Here is a 21,607-nt window from a genome sequence, read left to right as displayed (position 1 = left end):
CTTCTTCTAATTTCTGTAGAGTGCTTCAGTCTCATCACTAGGCTTTTAAGTGGATGCTTAAGATGATCAGAGGTTAGAATTGCTGTTTAAGCCAAGCACCTAGTTGTAAACCAATGTAGGGGTAGTTGTTGTCTGCATAGCAAACTAAGCCTTTAGCTGTCAGTGCAGTTTGCAAACTGCACTACTCACAGGGTGTTAATTCAAGATCTAGAAAAACTAGAAGTAGGAATACAGTGTTCCTGGTGTCCTCAAATTTACTGCAGCATGACATAATTTTGTAGAAAGTTTTTCATTTTTTTGTGGCACTGCCCTCCCCTTTTGGTTTAGTTGTTGAGATTTAAGCAGATCTTAGCCGCATAAAAAAAACCAGAAAACCAAAGAGACTGAAGATTTTATATTTCTCTTTGGAACATAGTATTTTACAGTACATACAAAAATACTCTAGAAAAAAGTACAGCTTCATTTACAAAAACATTAAATTATAAAGAAGGTACAATAGAGAAATTGCATAACATTTGTTTCATATGATCAGAATTTCTCCCACCCCTCAAAAAAAACCCTAATGCACTTAACTGGGAAGTAGTGTTACCAGTTTACAGAACCAGACTCAAGACTACTACCAGTGTTCACGTAACCATTTAGAACAACTTTGAGGACTTATCTGAAACCACTCTCTGCATGCCAGTTGCTTACAAGACTGCAGCTTGCAGGTGGGTAGTAGTGTCACTACTTGGCTGTTGCTATGTTTAAGTACATCTTCAGCTGCATATTTGAGTTTAGCTTTACTACCCAGTGACAAAAAAAAAACCCTCTAGTCTCATGCTGGAGCAGTCTCAAGACAAAAAAAAAAAAAAATCAGATTATGTGGCATGGAAAACGTCTATGATCTCCACACCTTGGTAGCATCCTCTGCTGCATTTTCTTCAGTGTTTAATTTATGGGCCTCCATGGGAGGCAATACTCATGTAGTGCATGGCTATGCTAGACAGTGGAAAGCTACTAGCTGAGGAAGCTAAGCACCATTGTGATCGATGCACTGGACTGTATGTGCCAAATGGGAAAATAATTTAAGATAAACATAATAGTTGAAACCAGAATGTGGTTGCAGTGAGTAGTTAACTGTTCACTTACACTCTGAATCCAAGCCACAGGACAGTTTGGTTTTGTGGCTTTTTCAAAAGTGCTTCAGCTACTGACAGTTGAGACTTCAATAACGATAACTGTTACAAGAATATGAAAAGAGCAGTTCAAAAGCAAGAAAGCATTTAACAATAATGCAAAATAAGACATGATTTTAGCCGGCCAGTTGCAGTAAGGCAACGGTAACCTTCCATACTTTGGCAGTAATGACAACACATACTGATAATATGGACGATCAAACCAGTAATAATCTTCTTTATCTGAAGAGATACCAGTTATGGGTTAAGCGTTAGTTTGATGGATCTTTTAATAATACAAATACTATTTGTTGGAACAGGAGATGAAGAATCTGGTAGTTCTTTACTGGAAAGCCGCTACAACACACAAAAGATGCCACCGGAAAAAAAAAAAAAAAGCAGCAAGTTTTAGATTCATTAATATAGAAGTGGCAGCAAATAAACCTTTTCCTAGAGAAATATAACATTCTCTATGCACCAAAACAGTATGGCCTGAACCCAAATATTTACAGAGAAGGATTTTTTCACTACACCACTTTTTTTAGTTACCACCAGGAAGAGCATTCTCCCCTCTGCCCACTTCTTTCCTGGCATCAAAATAATTATATTCCTGCTCAATAGAATAATAGAGGAAGCTACCATTCTTTTCAGATCCGTGGAGCAAGAAAACAAGTGTTTCTACTGCCCAGATTACTTCCAGTCTTATACCCGTCATTTTCACAACATGTTACATGATGGGGAAGAGTTAAAGCCACTTATACACTACAAAGCTTCCAAGTCTTGTCACAAATCTGTATACAAGTATTTAAGATCGTTTCACCTTATAGAAGGTCTGCAATGAGTACAGATCTTTTTGCTTAAGAAAAAAGCAAATCAGAAAACAAATTGCGTCAGTGTTTGCACAGAAAGATGTTTTTTCAAGTTCGATAACTTTGAAACTTTGACTTCCCTTTTGTGAGTAAACTGGGAAGGTCGCTCACTATCCAGTTTGGTGGAAGCATGATAGACAAAGCTTAACAACTACTTAGATCCACTAAGTTCACAGGGGTTAACAGCATATAAGTCTTCATACATAAAATTGAAACTCTAGTTTTACTCTACCTATGAACACAAAGGCACAATATATAATACCTGTGATCTTGATGTGTCAATAAGTGGAAGCACCACGGATCTTCCTCCAAGGATACCCTAAAAAAGCCAGAAGGGATACATTAGGCAGTATTGTAAATTTATGACTTAAGACAAGGTCCAGCAGCTTAGATACTTAAAACTCAAGTACATACATGCATTGACAACCTCATACCCACTTTTTTTCCCCCAAGCCCTCTAAGCACACATACAGCATTTCAGGTATTTCAACCTTCAATCTGCCAACAAGACCACGTGTTGATGTGAGGGTGTGCCCTCAAGACTTCATGCTTCAGTAGCAAGCTAGCCTAAATATAAAGTCCTTTATCCTCCCCTTTGAGAGGCCAAATGCTTTAATCTTTACAGTAGTTTTAGTTTAATCAGGCAATCAAATGGTTTAAAAACACACAAAAATAAAACATAATTTCAAGTACGGCGCAAAGACAGATACTACCAAATCATCTAGCATGAGGTTGGTGCAAAAATAATTGCCATTTTTATCGTTGTAAACTGTGACGCTTATTTAACTGTGTTCATGTAGTACACCATTTTAAAGCATAAAACTGACTACTTATGCTAATTGTTTTGTTTTCACTGTTTATACCTTTTTATATTATGCTGTCAAATTAAAGATGGATAAAAGAAAATTCAAGTGATTTTGCTTTATGAGTTCAAAAGCAGATGTAAAGTAGCAAACTGCTAGCAATATCAACCAAGCATTTGGCCAGGGGACTATCAAATGTACAGCTTGACACTGATGCCAAAAATTCCATAACAGAAATGAGAGCCTTGAAGATGAGAAGGGTTGTATACAACCTTCTGTAATAGACGACAACCCATTGAGGGCAGACCCATGCAAAACAATTTGAGAGGTTTCAGAAGAACGAAACGTTGACCATTTAGTTGTTTGACATTTGCACTAAACTGGAAAATCAAAAACTCTCAATAAATGAATGCCACACAAGCTGAATGAAAAATCAGAAGAACTGCCATCACGAAGTCTACTCTGCGCCTCTTGTGCAACAAAAATGACCCCTTTGATTGCATTGTGACATGTGGTGAAAAATGGATTCTATATAGCTGATGGTGCAGAAGCTGGATTCAGGTGAAACACCAAAACACTTCCTCCAAACCAGAGCCGCGTTGAAAGGAGATTATGGTCCCTATTTGGTAGTCAGGATGTGGAATCAGCTATTACAGCTTCTTGAATTCCGGTGAAATCATCACAGCAGAGACGTATTGTCAGGAAATCCATGGAATGGACCAAGAACTGCAATGTTTGCATCCAGCACAGTTGAAAAGGACCAATTCTTCTCTGTGACAACGCTCAACTACATCTCATGAGTCTGCAGAAGCTGCGTGAACTGGGCTCTGAAACTCTCTCACCCAGCTTACTCACCATCTCTCTCTCCCACTGATTACCACATTTTCAAGCATCTTGACAACTTCCTTCAGGAGAAGGTCTCCACAACAAAGAAGCAGTTCAAAACGCTCTTGAAGAATTCTGGAGTCCTGGAACTGATGAATTCTATGCTTCTGGAACAGGTAAACTTGTTTCTTGTTGGCAAAACCGCATAGATTCTAATGGTTCTGATTGTGATTAATAAATTTCATTCTAAGCTGAGATATACTACTTTAAAGTTGACAGTAAAAAACGGCAATTATTTTCACACACAACATTTAAAAGATCAGCCACACAAGTGCAATATTTGCAAAATAAAGACTGAAATAATTTAAGTTTAAAACCATATTTTTATTTACATGAATAAAAGTATAGAGGATTTATATGAGTCTAGGCACTAGGAGAGTCCATTCAGCTTTTCAGTTAGTCCACTGAGTAAAACCCCTTCAAAATTACATTTTCTGTAGATCTTCTCCTGACATCTTCTGGATTGCCACTGTCTTTGAATGCAGAATCCTGGCCAGTTAACTAAAAGAACAGAATACACAGGCTCAAAACAATTGCTATACTAAAATTACCTTCATATTTGAGTACAGCTTCCAGTCAACACATTAAATGCATTAGTGACCATTCTTAAAACAACATTTAGACGAGACTACCGTTGCCACACAGGAATCTCAAGCCTCTCAGAAATTCTTACTACCCAGACCTCGAAATCGCAAGTTAATTCTTTACAAGTGTCAAAACCAAGTTTTTCCTAGTTATTCTTTGCCTCTGTCTCAAATCAGAGGTCAAGCCACAAGAACAGCTATTTAGGGAGATCTTTTTATGTAACAATAAAACAAATCAATCTAAATTTACCACAAAACCAAGATTTAACAAGCCACTCCATACTACCATTTCAGCAGTAGAGAATCTATTGAGTAGGCTGTCTGATTTCTAAAGCAGCAAAACTATCAATAGGCATTCAAAACTCATCTGTCAAAACAAGATTAGCTGATACTTTTACATTTATAAGACTCTCATCCTCTTCATTTTGTGATATTTCTTTTTCTGAATTATTTTAAAGAACTACTTCAAACAAGCCAATTTGTTCAGCAATTGCTAAGTACAGTAATATAAATACAGTAATATTTAGAGACCCTACCACCAGACTAGGAGTAGGGCCAGATCTTGGAGAAAAATTATGTCAATTTCTCATAGCTACATCCTATGCTTAGACTCCTGAATCCACTGGCGATGCATATATGCATTTCTTCTTAGTTATTTAATTCATACTACTTCAACAACTAATCCTACTTCAAACCCTCACTGGCCTAGCACCCTTCCTTACCTTTTCTCCATTTCTTGGTTGTTTGGAGCAATCTTCTGATGTAGGTAAATAAGGTAGTTTAGGTGCAGCATTCTTAGCACCTGTAATTGGAGACCCACTTAACTCACACTGTCCTTGCACAAAGTGCGCTCTAAACTGAGAAACTGTGTTACGTCCTGGAACGGTGCTACCAGCTGGAGATCCTGATGTTCTTACTGCAACTGTAGCCTCCACCTCTGTAGGAGACACCAAGCTTTTAGAGTTCAGCCATGAAATTAAAGACTGCATCACACCTACTACTTCAATACATACTTGAATTAGTAACAGGAATGGAGAGTTCCTTAGACACTGGTGGCCTCATGTAGCTGTGCATCTTCTCTCTCTTTTTACCACCATCAGATATCTGATCTACAGCACTTCTGTAAAAGTCGAAACGATAGAGTTATAACATGCTACTTTGCAAAGCACTATACGTTTTCAGATAGTTCATACAAGATAGAAGTCTACCTTCTTAGCTCATTGTCACAGCTTTACTAAACAACACAAACGCACAGCAAATCTAGCAAGAGATCTTAATTTTGCTGAACTTCAGACAGCAAAAATCAAACAACCATTTTCTTTAGTCAATCTTTATACGCTGATACTGTTTTCCAGCTCAGTACATCCAGCACTGTGCGGCTTTTAATGAATGGATCTGCTCTATCTATACACGCGCCCAATTTTTTTTTAATGCTACTTCTACAGTACTAAACAGTCTGAACGCAGCAGGCATTACGCACTGGGTAGTATCCAGCCATTCTCTTAATATTACATATGCCTCCTATGCTGAAGGAGCTTATGGACAAACAGACTTCTCAGGAAGTGAGAAGACACTTCTACTGCCCGAGTTCTCACACTGCTCCACTAAGTCAGCAGCAACTCTAGTGTTTCTGTGATCAAGATCAGCACTTCATTGGAACTTATTACTGCATACCATCAATCATACTTTGTTAAAGAACAGTTACTTACACATAAAATACTTCAGCTTCAAGTTACAGACTAATCTAAGGGGATTTATATTCAAGACCAAATAATTTCTCAAGTTCTACACTTCTATGTGTTCATGTATATTAAAATAATTTTTTCAAGGATTTCTTTAATCTGTCTCCTCCCACATGCCCAAAGGAGATGCCAGCTTTGTTCCTGAAGCCATTAGAAAACTCCACATTCTTATGATCCACACGGGTACCTTGATTGAATCTAAGGTCTTATGCACATTGAGTCAGTTAAAACCAGCTTCTTCACAGTTCTAAGGTCGTATGGTGCTAACCTTTCTGTCTCTGCTGTAGCCGTGTCTAATTTAGGTATCTTACTTAACAAAGCGGAATCAGATTGTGTTTTGCAGTCTTTGTCTCCAGAACTGTCCAAACAGCTTACATCTGACGAAGTCCTTTTGCAACGAAGTCCACTTGCATTTTGACTAGTGCCTGACACACTTTGCTGAAACAACAGTTAAAAAAATAATAAAGTCTTTAAATATTTATTAAAGCAATGAAATATTGCCATAAGAACCAAGTTTACACCTTCTTCCTTTTCTGTAAGATTTCTGCAGGCAAAAACTGGTGGAGATGCTTTCTCTTCACATGAGCTGTATCAATCTTCATACCTTCCTTTAGCATGTTGAGGTTGTTAGCCTGCCAATAAACTAACATGAAATTGAAATTTAGTGTTGTATCTTAGTGGAGATATTTGCATTAGGTATTTGTACAAGTTACATACAGTTTCTTTAGGAACAGCAAGCCTTTAAGTCTGTCCAACCCAAACAAAGAACGAGAAGTTTCCAGCCCAGCTGAAGAAAAAAATGCTACCCAAGCACTACACATACAGTCTTCAAGATGACGAATTTGACTTAAGACGCCCATTTCCCATCCAGTACAGACCAGAAAACATAGCTATTTAAGTTCAAATATGCATTTATGTGCTCAATTATAGCTGTTTTGCTAATCATGCAGCTCACGAGTTGACTTTAACCTGAACAAGATAATAATCCTCAACCATTAGTTTTCTGGTTGAAAACAGATGCAGAAGACTTTCTGAATCAATCCAATAGTGCACAGCTGGTGAGACCAGACACATTATTCAAGGCTCAGGTTAGTTTATTTTAGGTTTACAGCTGTAATTGGGGGGTGGGGTGGTGGTAATAGTTCTGTAACATCATATAACTTCTCAGCAGTCAAGACATTAAAATTCTATCTGTCCAAGAAAGTCAAAAGTCCCTAAAATCTGGTCTTACTTATCAGAATCACAAATTTAAACAGGTTTTTCTTAGCTGCCTGCAAACAGTCTTTTATGTAACTTTAAAATATTATGCTAGCACAGCAGTTAAAGAATTAAGTCACAATTAGAAAAGCTTATCTAGCAGGCATATCATGAGCATAACTGGAGAGTCAGTTTACCAATATACACAGTGGAAATCAAAGTAAATACACAGAATAAAAAGTCTTAAGACTTTCTACAGGAGATCCAATAGTGGAATAAAAGCACGAATATAAACATTCATACAAATAAGAACAGCTGCTTCAAAGTAAATTCAATAATGTTTTTATGTCAAAGTGAGATAAAGTTCACCTAACAAAAGCCTTCCAAACAAACACTGAAGCCTATATTCTTGAGTCCAACAACCTGAAGTTAACCTTCGCCCTCTAAAAATACTCTCTTAAAGTCAAGGCACACACTAAAAGTTTTCTCACACATAACTACTCATCACTCCCACACTTACCAAAGGTTACACACCTCTCCAAAAATCTCTCTTCCATTTAATCTTTCTGGATTGAAACCCTATATCTGAAATATACTATAGGCTGTACTTCACTGAACTAAGAGCACACAATAAAGTTTATGTATAGAAATAAGGAATTTAACATGGATGCCACTGGATGTAATGTACAAGACAAGCATCAGTACGAGTACAAGTCTGTGGAAATCACCCCATCTGCCTTGAAACTCAGAGTTTTGATGCATTTTTCTGTGCTTTTCTCATATTCCAAAGCTAAAAAGATGGTCGTGTTTTACTGCATTTACTTACATTGTCTGAGCCAAACACACAGATCATGCTGATACTATGGATAAGTTTATCAATGCAAACAAACATTTAAAGGAATGAACTGTTTACAACTCTGTCCAAGCAGACTTGACACTTCAGAAGAATAACCTGATTTCTTTAGTTCATTATTACGGCTATGCACGAACCTGACACACACATGCATTTCTGAGAGGCACAAGAGCAGTCAACTTGCGTAGAAGTAAACAGATGTGGAAGAGCCTTATACTTTCAAAGAACTCCTCACCTCCAACCCCCTTTATTCTAGTTTTATTTAACAACACTTGCAATATTACTTTATTTCTACATCTATCAAAAATAATGGAAGATGAACATGAAGGTTTACATGCATGTAACTACAGTGTGACAACTCACTGATTTTCAAAGTTCTGTGATCATATCCACAAATTGTTATTTTGGGAAAATACTATCAGGCATTAAGAACTAATTCTAGAACCAGATACAGTTAATTCCCATTGTGGAAGTTCAGCAACTGACAACTGTTTTGAACAAGCGCATCTACACCCAGTAAACAGACAATCAGATGCGAGGCCAGGAGATGTCCATTTCATGAAATACAGTTCCTTCATGAGTGTTTACACTATGATCTGCAGAACTCATTTCACTCATAGTATATGTTCTATGAATGTACTGTACACTTTTGTTTTGAGGTGGACTTACTTCGCCAAAGTGTCAAAAGAGTATGTTTTTAAAGCTGATTATCTATATGTTGCTCTCTATAGTAATATCTAATAGCTAATACCAAAAGGAAGCATGATTCACTTCGTAAAGCAATTTCCACTAGAATTAAAGACTAGCGCAAAATACAGGCTTACCCATATCTATGAACGTCTGTATAACACATGTCAAGTCAATGTTAATTCTTTCTGCATTTTCAGCTTTCTTAAATATGATTCCAAGAAACCACATTGAGACATGTCCATTCCTAAAAAGACAGATTCGCAAGTCTATCATTTTGGCACAGATGCAAGTTATTTGGATGCTAACATCTATTCTCAATGGATTAAGCAAAGCAGTTCAGTTGTACACAGCAGTTAAAGATTATAGTCAGACTATATTTAAGCTTTCAGAGTACTTCTCTCTGAAGTTCTCCTCTTTTTAAAAAGATCTTACATACTCAGAACCTTGTCTGTCAGAGTATGTATCTACAAAACAGTAAATACATAACTGAACATCTCACAGATAAGCTGAGTGAATATAAACAACTTAAACTAAATTGGCCAAACTGTATTTCAGAAAAGTAATAAAGCTCACTGTTTACAGAGTTCTGGCTTGCCAGGGAAAGACTGTGGCATTACATGTGCCATAGTTATAAATTCATTCCTCTCCAAGTTTCCAACCAGCACACGAATTTTAGATTCAACAAGGCCAATCCTAGTAAGAACAAGAGATATTTACACATTTTTAACAGCACAGTAGTTATATATATATATACATCTTTTTATAATACAATGCTAATACAAAAATGCTAACCAGTCAATAAACAGTAAGGTTCATTCAGCTGAGCAGATACCAGATTTTTATAGTACACTCTTATTTCAGAATTAAGAGTTAGTCAGCACATTTACATAGGTTTAACAGGTTACTGTTGGCATATCTCCTTTCAGATAGAGACAAATGTCATAATGAGCCGTTTCCTCTGCAAATGAGGAGATTCCCACATTAAGTTTCACAAAGTAGATAGGCACTCCTGCAATTTACCTACCCACTACCAAATGTGCTGAAGTGATCATTTTCAGCACAAAACATAAGAGGCCTGAGCAAACTACAAGATTAAAACTTAGTAAATACAATCTATCAGCATTCAGATGCTCCACACAAACTCTAAGGTTTCACCCAGATTAAACAGCCTTGTTTCTCTTCACTGGACAAAAGTAAGCTCTGGAATAGGTGGACTACATAACCAGAGCAACTTCGCACACAGTGCAATCTAGTCGTAAGTTAAGTATTTCATCCGGTAAAAATGTTACTAAACAAAGTCTCATAAGGCTCTACAACAGTGGTCTTCAAAGTGCGTGGTGCTGCACAAGCTTCTTTAACAGCAAGATTAACGTTAATTTCCCTTCACAAGAAAGTTTTTAATTTTGCTGATAAATTGTCTGCTTAACTTGGTACCGTATTCCATGCCTAATTGTACAGTTTAATACTTTTTGTAAGCTGTATTAACAAATGAAGTGAAACACTAAATTGAGTTTCAATTAGGTATTGAACTCACATTTAAAGGAAGACTTACCACTCTAAGTGATGCTCTTTGGTAATGGCGCTAGCAGTCAGCACAATATAATGTCTGGAAGAAAAGGAAAATTAACATGCTAGCTCAGGACTTCATATTCCTTCAAGTGAAATGAAAACTGCCTTAAATGTATAGAATATGACTTCCAGACAAGACAGATTATATCCTGCATTCAGCATAGTATTAACTGAAAAAAAAAAAAAACTAAACACATCCTTTATAATTCTGCTATAGTCTAGATATCTTAGGTGATTTTTCAAATAAAAATACTGTCAATGGCTTAACATATGCAGTTTTTCTATCTTCCCTGTCCTTATCCCTACCAAAATTCATATGACTGCTTCCAGTTTCTGAAAAAACAAACATTAATGCCATCTTCTATTTAGACTGCAAGTTAAAATTCCCTATACTAACCAGCAAATAAATAATTTCAAGTTTAGACAACAGATTTCATACATACTTGTACTTCTGAAAGAAGTTCAGTGGTTCAAAGAGCTTTGACCAGTCTGATTTTCCTTGGAGAATCTCATTTGTAATTGCAAGACCTACAATTAAGGTTGAAAACCTTATTACCATTTTCCTTAAGACTACTAGAACACGATATAAATTTTACAGAAAGGTTTTGAACAGTAATTGACAGATCAAAAAGCAGGAATTCCCTTGACAGAATGCAGGTCTGCTACAGCAGTTCACTGTAAAACTGGCCCCTTACTGCCTGTAATGGGCATACCTCCCAGAGATCTATTCTGCCTAAAAGGGCAGAACACATTAAGGAATAAAATCAATTCATATAATGTGGTGTCATATAGCAAGAATTATATTTTTTAATCATTTAATAAGCACGGAAAGAACTTTACCGTATTTTAGCTCTTCTACCACTATTGCTCGTGTTGATGTAGATACATTGTATGTAGAGTTCTGCTGTGGATAGGCCGGGGTAATGATAGGCATTACGTGATACCGGTCTGCTGGGTTCACCTATGATGTTAAAACAAATTTGCTTAGCATCATTTTAGGTCAGAAGAAAGATTAAAGGCTGCTGAAGTCAATGTCTACGTACCCTAGGGTCCCATACTGGTAAATTAAGTTTGCTTTCTTCGACTCTTTTCAGCAATACAGGCCTTGGCCATTCCCTATGCAAGAAATGCCAGTAACTAACTGTCCATTTAAAACTCTGCCATGTGATTCAGGGTAGGATTTAATGTTGTTAATGTAAATCTTATACAAAGAACTACCTCTAGAAGTGTTACTTCTTTATGCAAATAAAAATTAACAATAGCTCTTACCATTCTGAAAAAATCAAGAAGAACTTGCTAACAAGAGTAGAAGCCAAAGCATTTGGATAGAGTTGACATATTCTTGCTACTAGCATCGCCCAGGAAACCCCACCAAGAAATCCCAGCATGTTGGAGTAGATGCCACGTCCTAGAATCAATACATTGCAGTTAGCCTGTGGTCTTTCAATAACCAAGTATATATCTTGAAATTTACAGTACCAACTTCACAATCTATAGAATACTAAGTATACTTCAGCCTCAAAGTCAATGAGGCCAAAATTGTTGGTCCTTACAATGATCAGAAAAAGAATGGCCAAACCACTTCCCAAAACATTGCCAATCTGAAATTTTCCTTCTTTGATACAGCTTTCCATTTTTATCATTTCTAATCAAGTTCCTGACAAGCAACGCAGCACTTTGTCTTGTAGGTGCACCCCCTTCCTCCCTACTCTTACCTGCTGCAGTAAAAACCACTAAATCTACCAAATGGACAGATCTTGAATGTAAACCAAAAAAAGTTTTTAGTTTAAAAACTGTCATTTAAACAGCTATCCAGAGCTGAAGTACTTCTAATGGCCTTATTTTTCAAGCATGAGGTGCCTCTGAAAAGTTTAAAGATCACGTACAATTACATTACTCACGTTTTGCCCACAGTTTAATTGCACGGAGTGTGAGCCGGAAGTTCTCTTTATTTGGCACTAGATGTAGTATTTCATCAGTAACCCTGCAGCCTGTAAGAAAAAAGTTGAAATACAGAAGTTACTAGTAATAGGCATAACCAGTTTTATGCTATACTGTATCAATAGCTTACAGTTTAACATTCAAGTCTATGAAAACAAGTTTGGGTTACTTGCTTTGTATTACCTTAAAAATTATAGATTAAATGTAACATTCAGCACCAGTTCAGGTAACTAGTACCCTCAACAGCTTTCTCATAGTTTAGACTACATCCATCAATTTTTAATAAGGTCTTTTCTACAGGATTATGAAAGCTAGGTTTCTTTCAACAGCCAGGAATGATTAAACCAGTCAATGCTAAACAAATAGCAAGTTAGGCTTCAGGTGTTTTAAATACTTTTTTTTTAATGAAATGCAACTTATTCTTCTATATCAAGTGCTCCACCTATATAGCAGTTTCTGAAGCAGTTCCTGTGGCAAACTGCAACAATGTAAATCTCCTGATCAAAGAAACAGGAAATACAGGTCTATCTAAACATACAACTCCTTGAAACATCTAAATTTAAGCCAAATTGCTAGCTCCTCAGATTTCAAATGTACAGATCAATTTCCGCATCTTGCGCAGAAACTTGGGTTGCATAATGTGCATTCTATACCAATTTTAGTAACACTTTCTTTTTAAAGATGTGTAAACATACTTACCATTTAAGCTCCGTATACATCTTATATCCAGGCCTCTCAGACACGAGTCATCTCTGAGATCAAGATTATCAGGAACAGTTTGCATAGACAGTCTTGCAAACAGAAGATCAATCTTAAGAGGGAAAAGAAGTGCCAACTGTGAGTTGGAATGCTACACTGTTTGCTAGTAGGGGACAGTTAGTCAAGCCTAAAATGAGTAATGACAATTCTATTTAGAATTACATGACTATAGATTCATCTCCCAAGAGATCTATTTGCCAGGAAACTCAAGAAAAATGCAAGTAGTTCTGCATTTTATTTACAACACCTTCATTGCATCTCCTTTTCTTTTTAAGCTAGGGAAAGGAAAGTGTTTTCTTTAAATTGAACAGATGCCCCAAGCCTCAAATTTTCATTAAAAGAGAACTTAAAATTTATCATAGAATTAAGATAAGTTTGATCACCTCAACTATACTTTAGCATAGGAGAGAGCATTTTCTTTATGCAGTAAGCCCTTTTGATTCGAAGTTACCTGGTTTTTAACAGTCTGAGCCAAGAATATCGTTCTGTGAACGTCCGTACCAGGTAAAGGCCACAAAAAGGTCATTGAATAAGTGCCTTCATGACAGTGATATCAAGCACTAACTTGCTACAGTACTACAGCACGCATGTCTTTATTCACTGTAAAAAATATATTCAGAATACAAGGATTCCAGCCACTGACAAACGATGGCAGGAGTCAAATGAGTACTTTTATTTTTCATTTTCCAGATTGTTCGTCTCATAACTGCTTTATTTTTAATTTGCAACAAAATATTTAATCTGATGACATGATTCATACCGTGAACTACACCACATGCAGCCCTTCATAGAAAGCTAGCTTGTCAGAGCTAAGAAGAGTTAAGCAAAGACATAGCCTCTACTTCTCCTCTGCACAATCCTCAAGGTAAACACTGTTCAAGTAAGCTACCCTGACAGGTTTAGAAAAAGGTGTCTCTGATGTTCCCATGCATGCCAGGCTTCCTTGGGATTGATTTTCCTATAAGCTTCCATTCTACTGCAATGTCTTCTGGGGTGGGTTGTGGTCAGGTTGTTCAATTGCCACTTCCTAAACATACTTTAAGATGCCAATAACCTTCGAAAACGGTACAGTCACAGGTCCCTGGAAAAAGTATTCTATTCCCAAGCAAGAAAAAAGAATTACTCACTTAATTGAAATGCTTACCTCAATGCCATCAAACTCAAACTTGACAACTGGTACATAAGCATCTTCAACTGCCTGCAAAGGAGAGGATAAATGTAAGAAAGTATCTTTCACTACTTCAGTATTTTTCCTAAAATATGATGCAACACAGAATTTAGACTGCTGAACTAGTCAGTATAAAGACAGAGTAGTTTTTGAACCAAAAGAAGTATTAATACAAGCTTTAAAAAGTTACTTAGGCAAGAGATTCAGAGGCCAATCTTGTAATGAAAAACTGTGCACAGTGATCCATCAATGGCTGTAAGATACTTTGGCAGCAAGGCAGGAAAGAGATTTCTGTAGCTATCTTATTATTGGTTAACATCCAGAGAAATTGAAAAAAAAAATCTGTCCATATTTGAACACATGCACTAGTCTCCTGCATTTTTATTTTCTACCATGCCTGAGACGCTATCAGTTACCTTATGGGATAGTTTTCCATTTGGTAGACCACTTGGCAGAACAGAGCCACAGCCCTCTGTTTTCAGGTGACAGTCATCTAAACAAAGGCTTGTTAGCTATGCGTATGAAGTCTTTCAAACAGTGTGCACAAGGAAGACCAGGCTAACAGAACCAAATCTCAGGAGTTCAGTTTTACATGCAAGGCACACAACATATCCACCTGAGGGCGATTTCACAAAGCAGTTCACAGCACAGCTCCTATTAACTTTATGTAAGGCTGACAGCATGCATCCTTTCTGCCAAGTTTCAGGCGGGGTAGCCAGAAGGAAACATAACCAGAGAGGAACGAATTAGAGGTACTAAAGTACATCCACAGGAACTCCATGGCAAAGGTACTGACAGAAGCCTCTCCATATCATACTCCACTTCCTTAGTTTTCAGGCTGGCCTTCCTCTTCCTGCATGCAATAATCTCATTTCCAAGCCTCTTACTACATTTAGGATTGAAAGCAAGACTCCTAGGGACAACCCTGCTTTTTGATACAGCTGACTCATTCCCAAAACATGGGTATCGGAGAAGTCTACCACGAAGATTCTTTTGTGATTTACAGTCACTGGGGACAAGAACCAAAAGGTTGACTTAAACATTTTCATGCTGCATAAAATCGCATTTTAGAAGGTGCTCAAATAATTTCTTCTTTTTATTTTGGCTTGTAAGACATTCACTAATAATACAATATTCTTATGGTTCAAGTTGCACAATCTATCAAGAAGAGAGCTTACTCACTCTTAGATTTTTTATTCCCTCCTGCTGTTTAAGTTTTGCAAAAAATGACTGAAAAAAATCCGATCTTTCCACATATCTAGGAGCAACACAAACAGCATCTATGTCAGCACCTGCAAAGAGATTCCATTTCTTCTGTTATTGTTGGAAGTCACTTTCAAACATTAGAACTATGACTAGACAATGGAAGTTCTACCTTTAGTGTGTACTCCAAGTCTGTAAGAACCAAATGTACATATTTTGCCACCAGCATTTTCTATTATTGAAGCAGGAACTTTCTACGAGTAGAAGAGAAAGTTCACTGTAGAATACAAGACACACATTGATCTACGTGCAAGTTTAACTAGCATAGGAGTTACTTACAAAGACAAAAGCCTCTACAAAAAATGTTTTCACTCTCCTGTACCGAGTCATTAGTCTAATACACTGATGCTTTTTATTCTGATGCAAGTGCTTGCAATTAAAAAAAATGAGTTATGTAGCAGCCCTTTCATTAATTTACACAAATTAAGACCTATTATTAGTCTTCCCCGCAGCAGATACACATAAATTAACACAATCTAAGAACTACACAAAAGGCTAATCTAGTGTAATAATTTCAAACTAGATTGAGTGCTGTAGGCTATTTGGGTCAAGATTAGTGCCCGTTTACCATCCATTTTACCCCACAATACACTATTTCAGCTTTGTTAACTGCTACAAGTCAAACAATAGAGCTACTTCACAAATCTATTCAGTGCCCCAAAGACTTCAAGATCTTTATCTGAAGTATCTTTTATACTTTATTTCAATACCAGTTACTAAAGCTCCACTCAATATTTAAGAAAAAAAGTTAAAAGTTGAACTTTAGCATTAATTTTAGTAATACGGCCTTTAAAAGAAAAAAAAAGCTTCATCTGTTTCGATAAGAACACAAAAAAATCCTTACTTTGCTCTCTCCGACTTCTGAAATCCATTCTCTGACCAAGTTATTTAGCTTGCCAAGAAGAGATATCCTGTAAAGAAAACTCATGTTAAGTTTGCCCTAAAAAAAAAAAAACCCAAGAGATTAACAAATTTTACAGTCCTGTTATACCTGTGATTCAGTTCTTCCTTATCTTCAAATACTCCAAAGGGCTTCATAGCTTCAACTAGCTCCTCAGTACTAGTGTAATCTATATCCTCAGGAGGAGCCAAGCTAATTGGAGAAGTAAGTCCATAATGTCTTTGCGGCTGGCTCTGCCTCCTAGAAGTACTGTGGGAGAAAATAAAATACTAAAGACTTCACTAAAGAAAAAAAGACAACCAACCCAACCCACTGCTTATCAGAAAACACCCTCCAACTTACAGGTTTCTAAATCAACTTCTGCTCCTCTACCTAGCATTAACATAAATGAGAATTTAAAAAAAAAAAAATCTGCTTATGATTTTTAGCTAACTTGACCTTAGAAGTCACAACTACTTCTCTAAAAAAACCCTTCAGGATATAAGATAGGATCCAAACTGCTACCATCTTAATACAACTTAGTTGCATTGCTCTAGACAGAACTGCTCCCCTCAAAAATAAAAGGCTTGAAATCCATCAACAGTGGCACTACACAGAGCACAAGTTTAGGATACATTCGAGTTCCACACCAGTTTTGATTTAAGGATACCCCTGTCAGCTTCCAGCTAACCTTAAACAAGGCAATTTAACACTCGCTTCTTTAAGTTAAATATATTTGCTGTTATTCTGAATTTGGAAGGGCATTATACTCGATTATAGAGAATGGACGTAAAGTGGTCTGTTAAACAGAGCTGATGCAGTAAATCCAGTATTATCTTTGTTTTGTTTATGGAAGAGTATGAATGAAAACATCAACCAATATACAGCTAGTGTTGCTAGGAGAGTCTAGCACTCCTAAAACAGTGCTCAATGTTCATAGTTCAGAGGCTTAGCTGTACATACATCTGTTATCTAAATCCAAGAGAGGTACATCGGCATATAAAGCAGTGCAAATTAAGCACTGTTTGCAGAAGGTGCTCAAATCTGGCTTAGCTAGCCCACTGCCCCCTTAGGCTGAGCAGGACACCAGGCATCTGAGATTAGAGGCAACTGAGGACAGACAGTTGTTTTTTTTTTTTAATACCACAGAACCCTTGCTTCCTGGAAAAGGAATAGTGAAGACAAAACCTCCCTCCTCCGCATTACCAGCTAAAAACAGGAGATAAAAAGGAACGGGATGGGGGGTAAGAACTGTACTTAAGAGATCATGGGTCTCTACAGAAACACTAGCTGCAAAAGGTGGAGACATTAGAAGGTCTAGACAACTCATCATGCTAGTCAGTCCATATCTAGGCCCCAAAGCTAAAGGGATTAATTGTGCCATTACTCAAACTGGACTTTTCTACTTTGCATACAAACAACTTCTAATACTAGATAGGTTAGTCAAGAGATATTTATAAATATTGAAGTTATCTGACCTCTTTGGCTGGAATAGGATTAGGAAATGCTCAAAGGGCAGCTTCAGCACTTGGTTTTAAAAAAAGACAGCTTATTACAGTTCCTTATTTCCAATTGTTGCCTTTACTTTCCCATTGAAGGAAGACAGATTTCTCCGAGTAGCTTTTTCCAGCAGACGCACCTTTTCATCAAGTAATGTGATTTTCCCCTCTCCCTGGTTTGTTTTTCAAACTTTATTCTATGCATTTTCCAAAAAGCTGGGGGGTGGTTTTAGTGGATTATCTTATCAACTAGTCTCCCCAGTCAGAAAGGCTGTTTAGTTGTAAGCATAACTAGACACTGACCTAATTTGCCTTGCCTTGGTTATAGGCACTATAAACTTTCACTGTCAAGTAAAAATATTCAGTGAATATTTTCCTTCTTGTGTTAACATTTTCATGACAAATACAGAAGGAAAGCCTATGTCGATTTGCTGTGCACTACATCTAAATTAAAACACTTATTGCAGCAACTTCCTACATGTTTGATGTATTACTTGCATTGTACGACCTGCACTTCAGAAAGTTTGCATGAAACAAGAATAGTCTTTAGATGGCCAGCATTCAAGACCTTTCCAGATTACAAAAGGCCTGCCTTTCATTGCCCCATTCTTCCTATGAGACTATAATTAAAAATTGAAATAAAGAACACTATCAATTATATATTAGATACTATTATTATCAAATTATTTTAGTCAGTAGTACATATTTTTCAATTGCCTGCACATATTACTGAAAGTCTGACGTCACAACTTAAAAGCCAAAGAAAACGGCACTCAAAAGTTTTAGGGAAAGAGCGACTTTTATGCCCCACAGAATTTTTTCCCCTAATAATCATAGAATGGTTTGGGTTGGAAGGGACCTCAAAGATCATCCAGTTCCAACCCCCTGCTGCGGGCAAGGATGCTTTCCACTGTATCAGGTTGCTCAAAGCCTCATTCAACCTGGCCTTGAACACCTCCAGGGACAAGGCATCCACAACTCTCTGGACAACCTGTGCCAGTGCCTAACTACCCTCACAGGAAAAAATTTCTTCCTAATATCTTATCTATATCTCCCTTCTTTCAGCTTAAAACCATTCACCCTTTGTCCTACCCCTGCACTCTCTGATAAAGAGCCCCTCCTCAGCTTTCCTGTACGCCCCCTTTAAGTACTGGATGGCTATTATGTCTTCCTGGAGCCTTCACTTCTCCAGGCTGAAAAACCCAAATTCTCTCAGCCTGCCCTCATATGGGAAGTGCTCCAGTCCTCTGATCATCTTTGTGGCCCTCGTCTGGACTTACTCTAACAAATCCACATCCTTCCTGTCTTGAGGACTTCAGAACTGAATACAGTACTCCAGATGAGGCCTCACGAGAGCAGAGTAGAGGGGCAGAATCACCTGCCTCGACATGCTCGTCACACTTCTTTTGACGCAGCCCAGGACACAGCTGGCTTTCTGGGCTGCAAGAGCACATCTGCTCGTGTTGAGCTTCTCATCCACCAGCACCTCCAAGTCCTCCTTAGGGCTGCTCTCAATCCATTAGAATTGAAAAAAAACCAAACCAACTTACTCCTCTCTCCCAAGTGTAACTGACTGCCAAGCAAATACAAAGGGATCTCAAGAGATAACATAGCATACATGGCAAACTACCTACTCATCCATGAGCCTTCTGTTCAAATCAGAAGTCTGTTACAGTTTAACATTTCACCAACTCATGCTAGGATTTGTCCACCACAGAGAACAGCTCCAGACGCTAATCTTGTACAAGGAGTTAACTTGAATGGACTTGCTCTAGGTTTTGCCACTTATTTATAGCTTGCAAAGCTGCAAGCCCTCACTCCCGCATACTCGGGAGAGATGGCAGGACAAGCGTATCCCATCCCGGTCCGGGGCACCGCCTCCAGACAGGAGGGCTCCCTGGGAATGAGAGGTAGAAATGCATCCCTCCACCCTCTTCTACCTGGGGAGGGGGAACGTCTGCAAACCAGCTCGGGAAAAAGCAACAGGAGAATCAACGGAAAACACCTCCAGCCACCCCACCCGCTCCGCAACTGGGGCTGCACCACCCCGGGGCTGCATCGCCCTCCCGTCCCAGTGCCCCAGAGGGCTCCAGCACCTGGCAGCCATCGCCCACAGCCCGAGTTCGCCGCGCTTTCCCCCCTCCTCCCCGCATCGGCAGCCGCAGCTCTATAACGTGGCGCCCACAGCCAGAGACGCCGTTACGAGCGGCAGGCGCCTCGCACGGGCACGAGGCACCCGCCACGGGGCTGAGGAACAACGCCTGCTCCCGGGGCTCCGCCAGCCGAGCCCTCTCCAAGCTGTCATTTATTTTAATCACCATTTCTCCCCGGCGGAAGGCGGACGCCCCCACAAGGGCCCCGCACCTCCCGCCCTGCCAAGCCACCCCACAGAGCTGCCGCGGCGGGCAGGGCTCCCTCTAGGAGAGATGACGGAGAGGGAGAGAGGAGCCGCCGGCTCACCCGCACGTCTCCTTCATGTCAGCGCACCCCGCGCAGCCCACCCCGCGCCCCTTCTACACCACCTCCTTCCCGACGGCCGCCGCGGCGCCCCGCCAATGGCGAGGCGGAGCGCTACCCGGGGGGCGGGAGGCCACGCCCACTCCCGCGCGGCCGCGCGGCGCCCCCTGGGGACGGCGGGGAGGGGTGGTACTCGCCTCCCGCTGCTCCGCGGCGTCCTTCAAGCGGGAGGGGCGCGCGCTGCTCTGCCTCTCGTGAGAAGGGGTGGCTGCGGCGGGGATGGGCCCGGAGGAGGGGCTGCCTCACGGAGAAACGTCCTTTCTTACTGTCAGGAGGTTCCTGCCGCACGCCGTCCCACTTGGAAGCGGGAGGATACCCTGCGTGGGGAGCAGGGGGTGCCAGGGGTCACCCAGGGACAGCCCTGCTCGCCTGTCGCCTCCCTGGCACCCCGTCAAACGGGGATGGAGAGACAGAGATCTGACAGCGGATGGTCTCAAGCGCTCCCCATAGAATCACCAGGCCGGAAAAGACCTCTTGGATCATCGAGTCCAAATTCTCATCTGCCACTAAACCGTGTCCCTGAGCACCTCATTTACCCGTCTTTTAAACACCTCCAGGGATGGTCACTCAACCACCTCCCTGGGCAGCCTCTGCCAGTGCCCAATGACCCTTTCTGCGAAACATTTTTTCCTGATATCCAGCCTGAACGGCCCCTGGCGGAGCTTGAGGTCGTTCCCCCTCGTGCTGTCCCCTGTCACCCCAACAGATTTTAAAGCAAATTTCTAGAGAGTTTTTTTAAACTGTAGCTATGCCCTTTTTATTCTCACAAGTTTATCCTGGTTTTCTTTAATATTTTATGATCCTCACAACGCTATCCTGGCCCTAGAATCGGGACAACTCTTGTTTGTATACTGCTTTCAGTTCTTTTTTTCTCAGGTGGATATAATTTATTTTGTGTGAGGAAAACACTTGCCTTTATTTTTTCCCCAGTTTAGATGGCTCCTTAGCCAATGTTTTTTTAATCTGTTTCTGCTGTGTGCTTTAGTATTGAAATGGTATTTGCATTTACCCACAGATGTAAGCAATAAAATGGTTTTTATGGAGAGGTGATGCCTTTATTTAAATCACCTGCAACAATTAGGTAAAGTATAACAGATCTTCAAGCACAGAAGTTTTTCCTCAGGTGCAATTCTAATGTTAAATGCAAGTGAAGACTAATCAAGCTTAACTTGATTGCTTCAATCCCATAAACTTTTACACTGAAAAGGCAGTAGGGGCTGGAGAAACAAAG

At 39.2% G+C, this 21,607-nt stretch overlaps 2 protein-coding genes across 3 annotated transcripts; both read right to left on the bottom strand.

The window, feature by feature from the left end:
• Window positions 1-390: 390 nt before the first annotated feature.
• Window positions 391-9,333, bottom strand: PAPOLG (poly(A) polymerase gamma). Its single transcript, XM_054063615.1, has 8 exons — window positions 8,915-9,333; window positions 6,562-6,683; window positions 6,309-6,478; window positions 5,312-5,418; window positions 5,021-5,235; window positions 4,144-4,215; window positions 2,289-2,345; window positions 391-1,514 (listed from the first exon to the last, which is right to left on the bottom strand). Exons 1-8 carry the CDS (start codon window positions 9,051-9,053, stop codon window positions 1,416-1,418), a joined length of 981 nt encoding a protein of 326 aa, XP_053919590.1. The 5' UTR covers window positions 9,054-9,333; the 3' UTR covers window positions 391-1,415.
• Window positions 9,334-11,189: 1,856 nt separating this feature from the next.
• Window positions 11,190-20,367, bottom strand: LOC104055429 (poly(A) polymerase gamma). 2 transcript variants are annotated; one of them, XM_054063616.1, is made up of 10 exons: window positions 20,320-20,367; window positions 16,472-16,630; window positions 16,325-16,391; window positions 15,593-15,674; window positions 15,400-15,509; window positions 14,194-14,247; window positions 12,990-13,101; window positions 12,251-12,340; window positions 11,619-11,757; window positions 11,190-11,310 (listed from the first exon to the last, which is right to left on the bottom strand). In XM_054063616.1, the coding sequence occupies exons 1-10, from the start codon at window positions 20,334-20,336 to the stop codon at window positions 11,307-11,309; spliced, it is 834 nt and encodes a 277-aa protein (XP_053919591.1). In that variant the 5' UTR covers window positions 20,337-20,367; the 3' UTR covers window positions 11,190-11,306. The 2 variants fall into 2 exon arrangements, with proteins under 2 accessions (XP_053919591.1, XP_053919593.1); XM_054063618.1 differs by lacking the exon at window positions 11,190-11,310 and having other exon boundaries at window positions 11,615-11,757.
• Between the last annotated feature and the right edge of the window lie 1,240 nt (window positions 20,368-21,607).

This window comes from Cuculus canorus, chromosome 3, assembly GCF_017976375.1.
Source record: "Cuculus canorus isolate bCucCan1 chromosome 3, bCucCan1.pri, whole genome shotgun sequence".
Classification (NCBI taxonomy): Eukaryota; Metazoa; Chordata; class Aves; order Cuculiformes; family Cuculidae; genus Cuculus; species Cuculus canorus.
Note: the sequence above shows the minus strand (reverse complement) of the source record. Positions and strands in the feature narration are given on the sequence as shown.

What these genes read in the sequence shown, in the direction of transcription:
- PAPOLG (XM_054063615.1), bottom strand. Translation starts at nt 9,053, where the DNA reads ATGATAGACTTGCGAATCTGTCTTTTTAGGAATGGACATGTCTCAATG. An exon ending in TCTTACAGAAAAGGAAGAAG is followed by an intron (nt 6,479 to 6,561) that starts GTGTAAACTTGG and finishes CTGTTGTTTCAG; the next exon opens with CAAAGTGTGTCAGGCACTAG. An exon ending in CATTCCTGTTACTAATTCAA is followed by an intron (nt 5,236 to 5,311) that starts GTATGTATTGAA and finishes TGTCTCCTACAG; the next exon opens with AGGTGGAGGCTACAGTTGCA.
- LOC104055429 (XM_054063616.1), bottom strand. An exon ending in CAGAAGTCGGAGAGAGCAAA is followed by an intron (nt 15,675 to 16,324) that starts GTAAGGATTTTT and finishes TTCTACTCGTAG; the next exon opens with AAAGTTCCTGCTTCAATAAT. An exon ending in AGGGAATAAAAAATCTAAGA is followed by an intron (nt 14,248 to 15,399) that starts GTGAGTAAGCTC and finishes TCTCCTTTGCAG; the next exon opens with GCAGTTGAAGATGCTTATGT.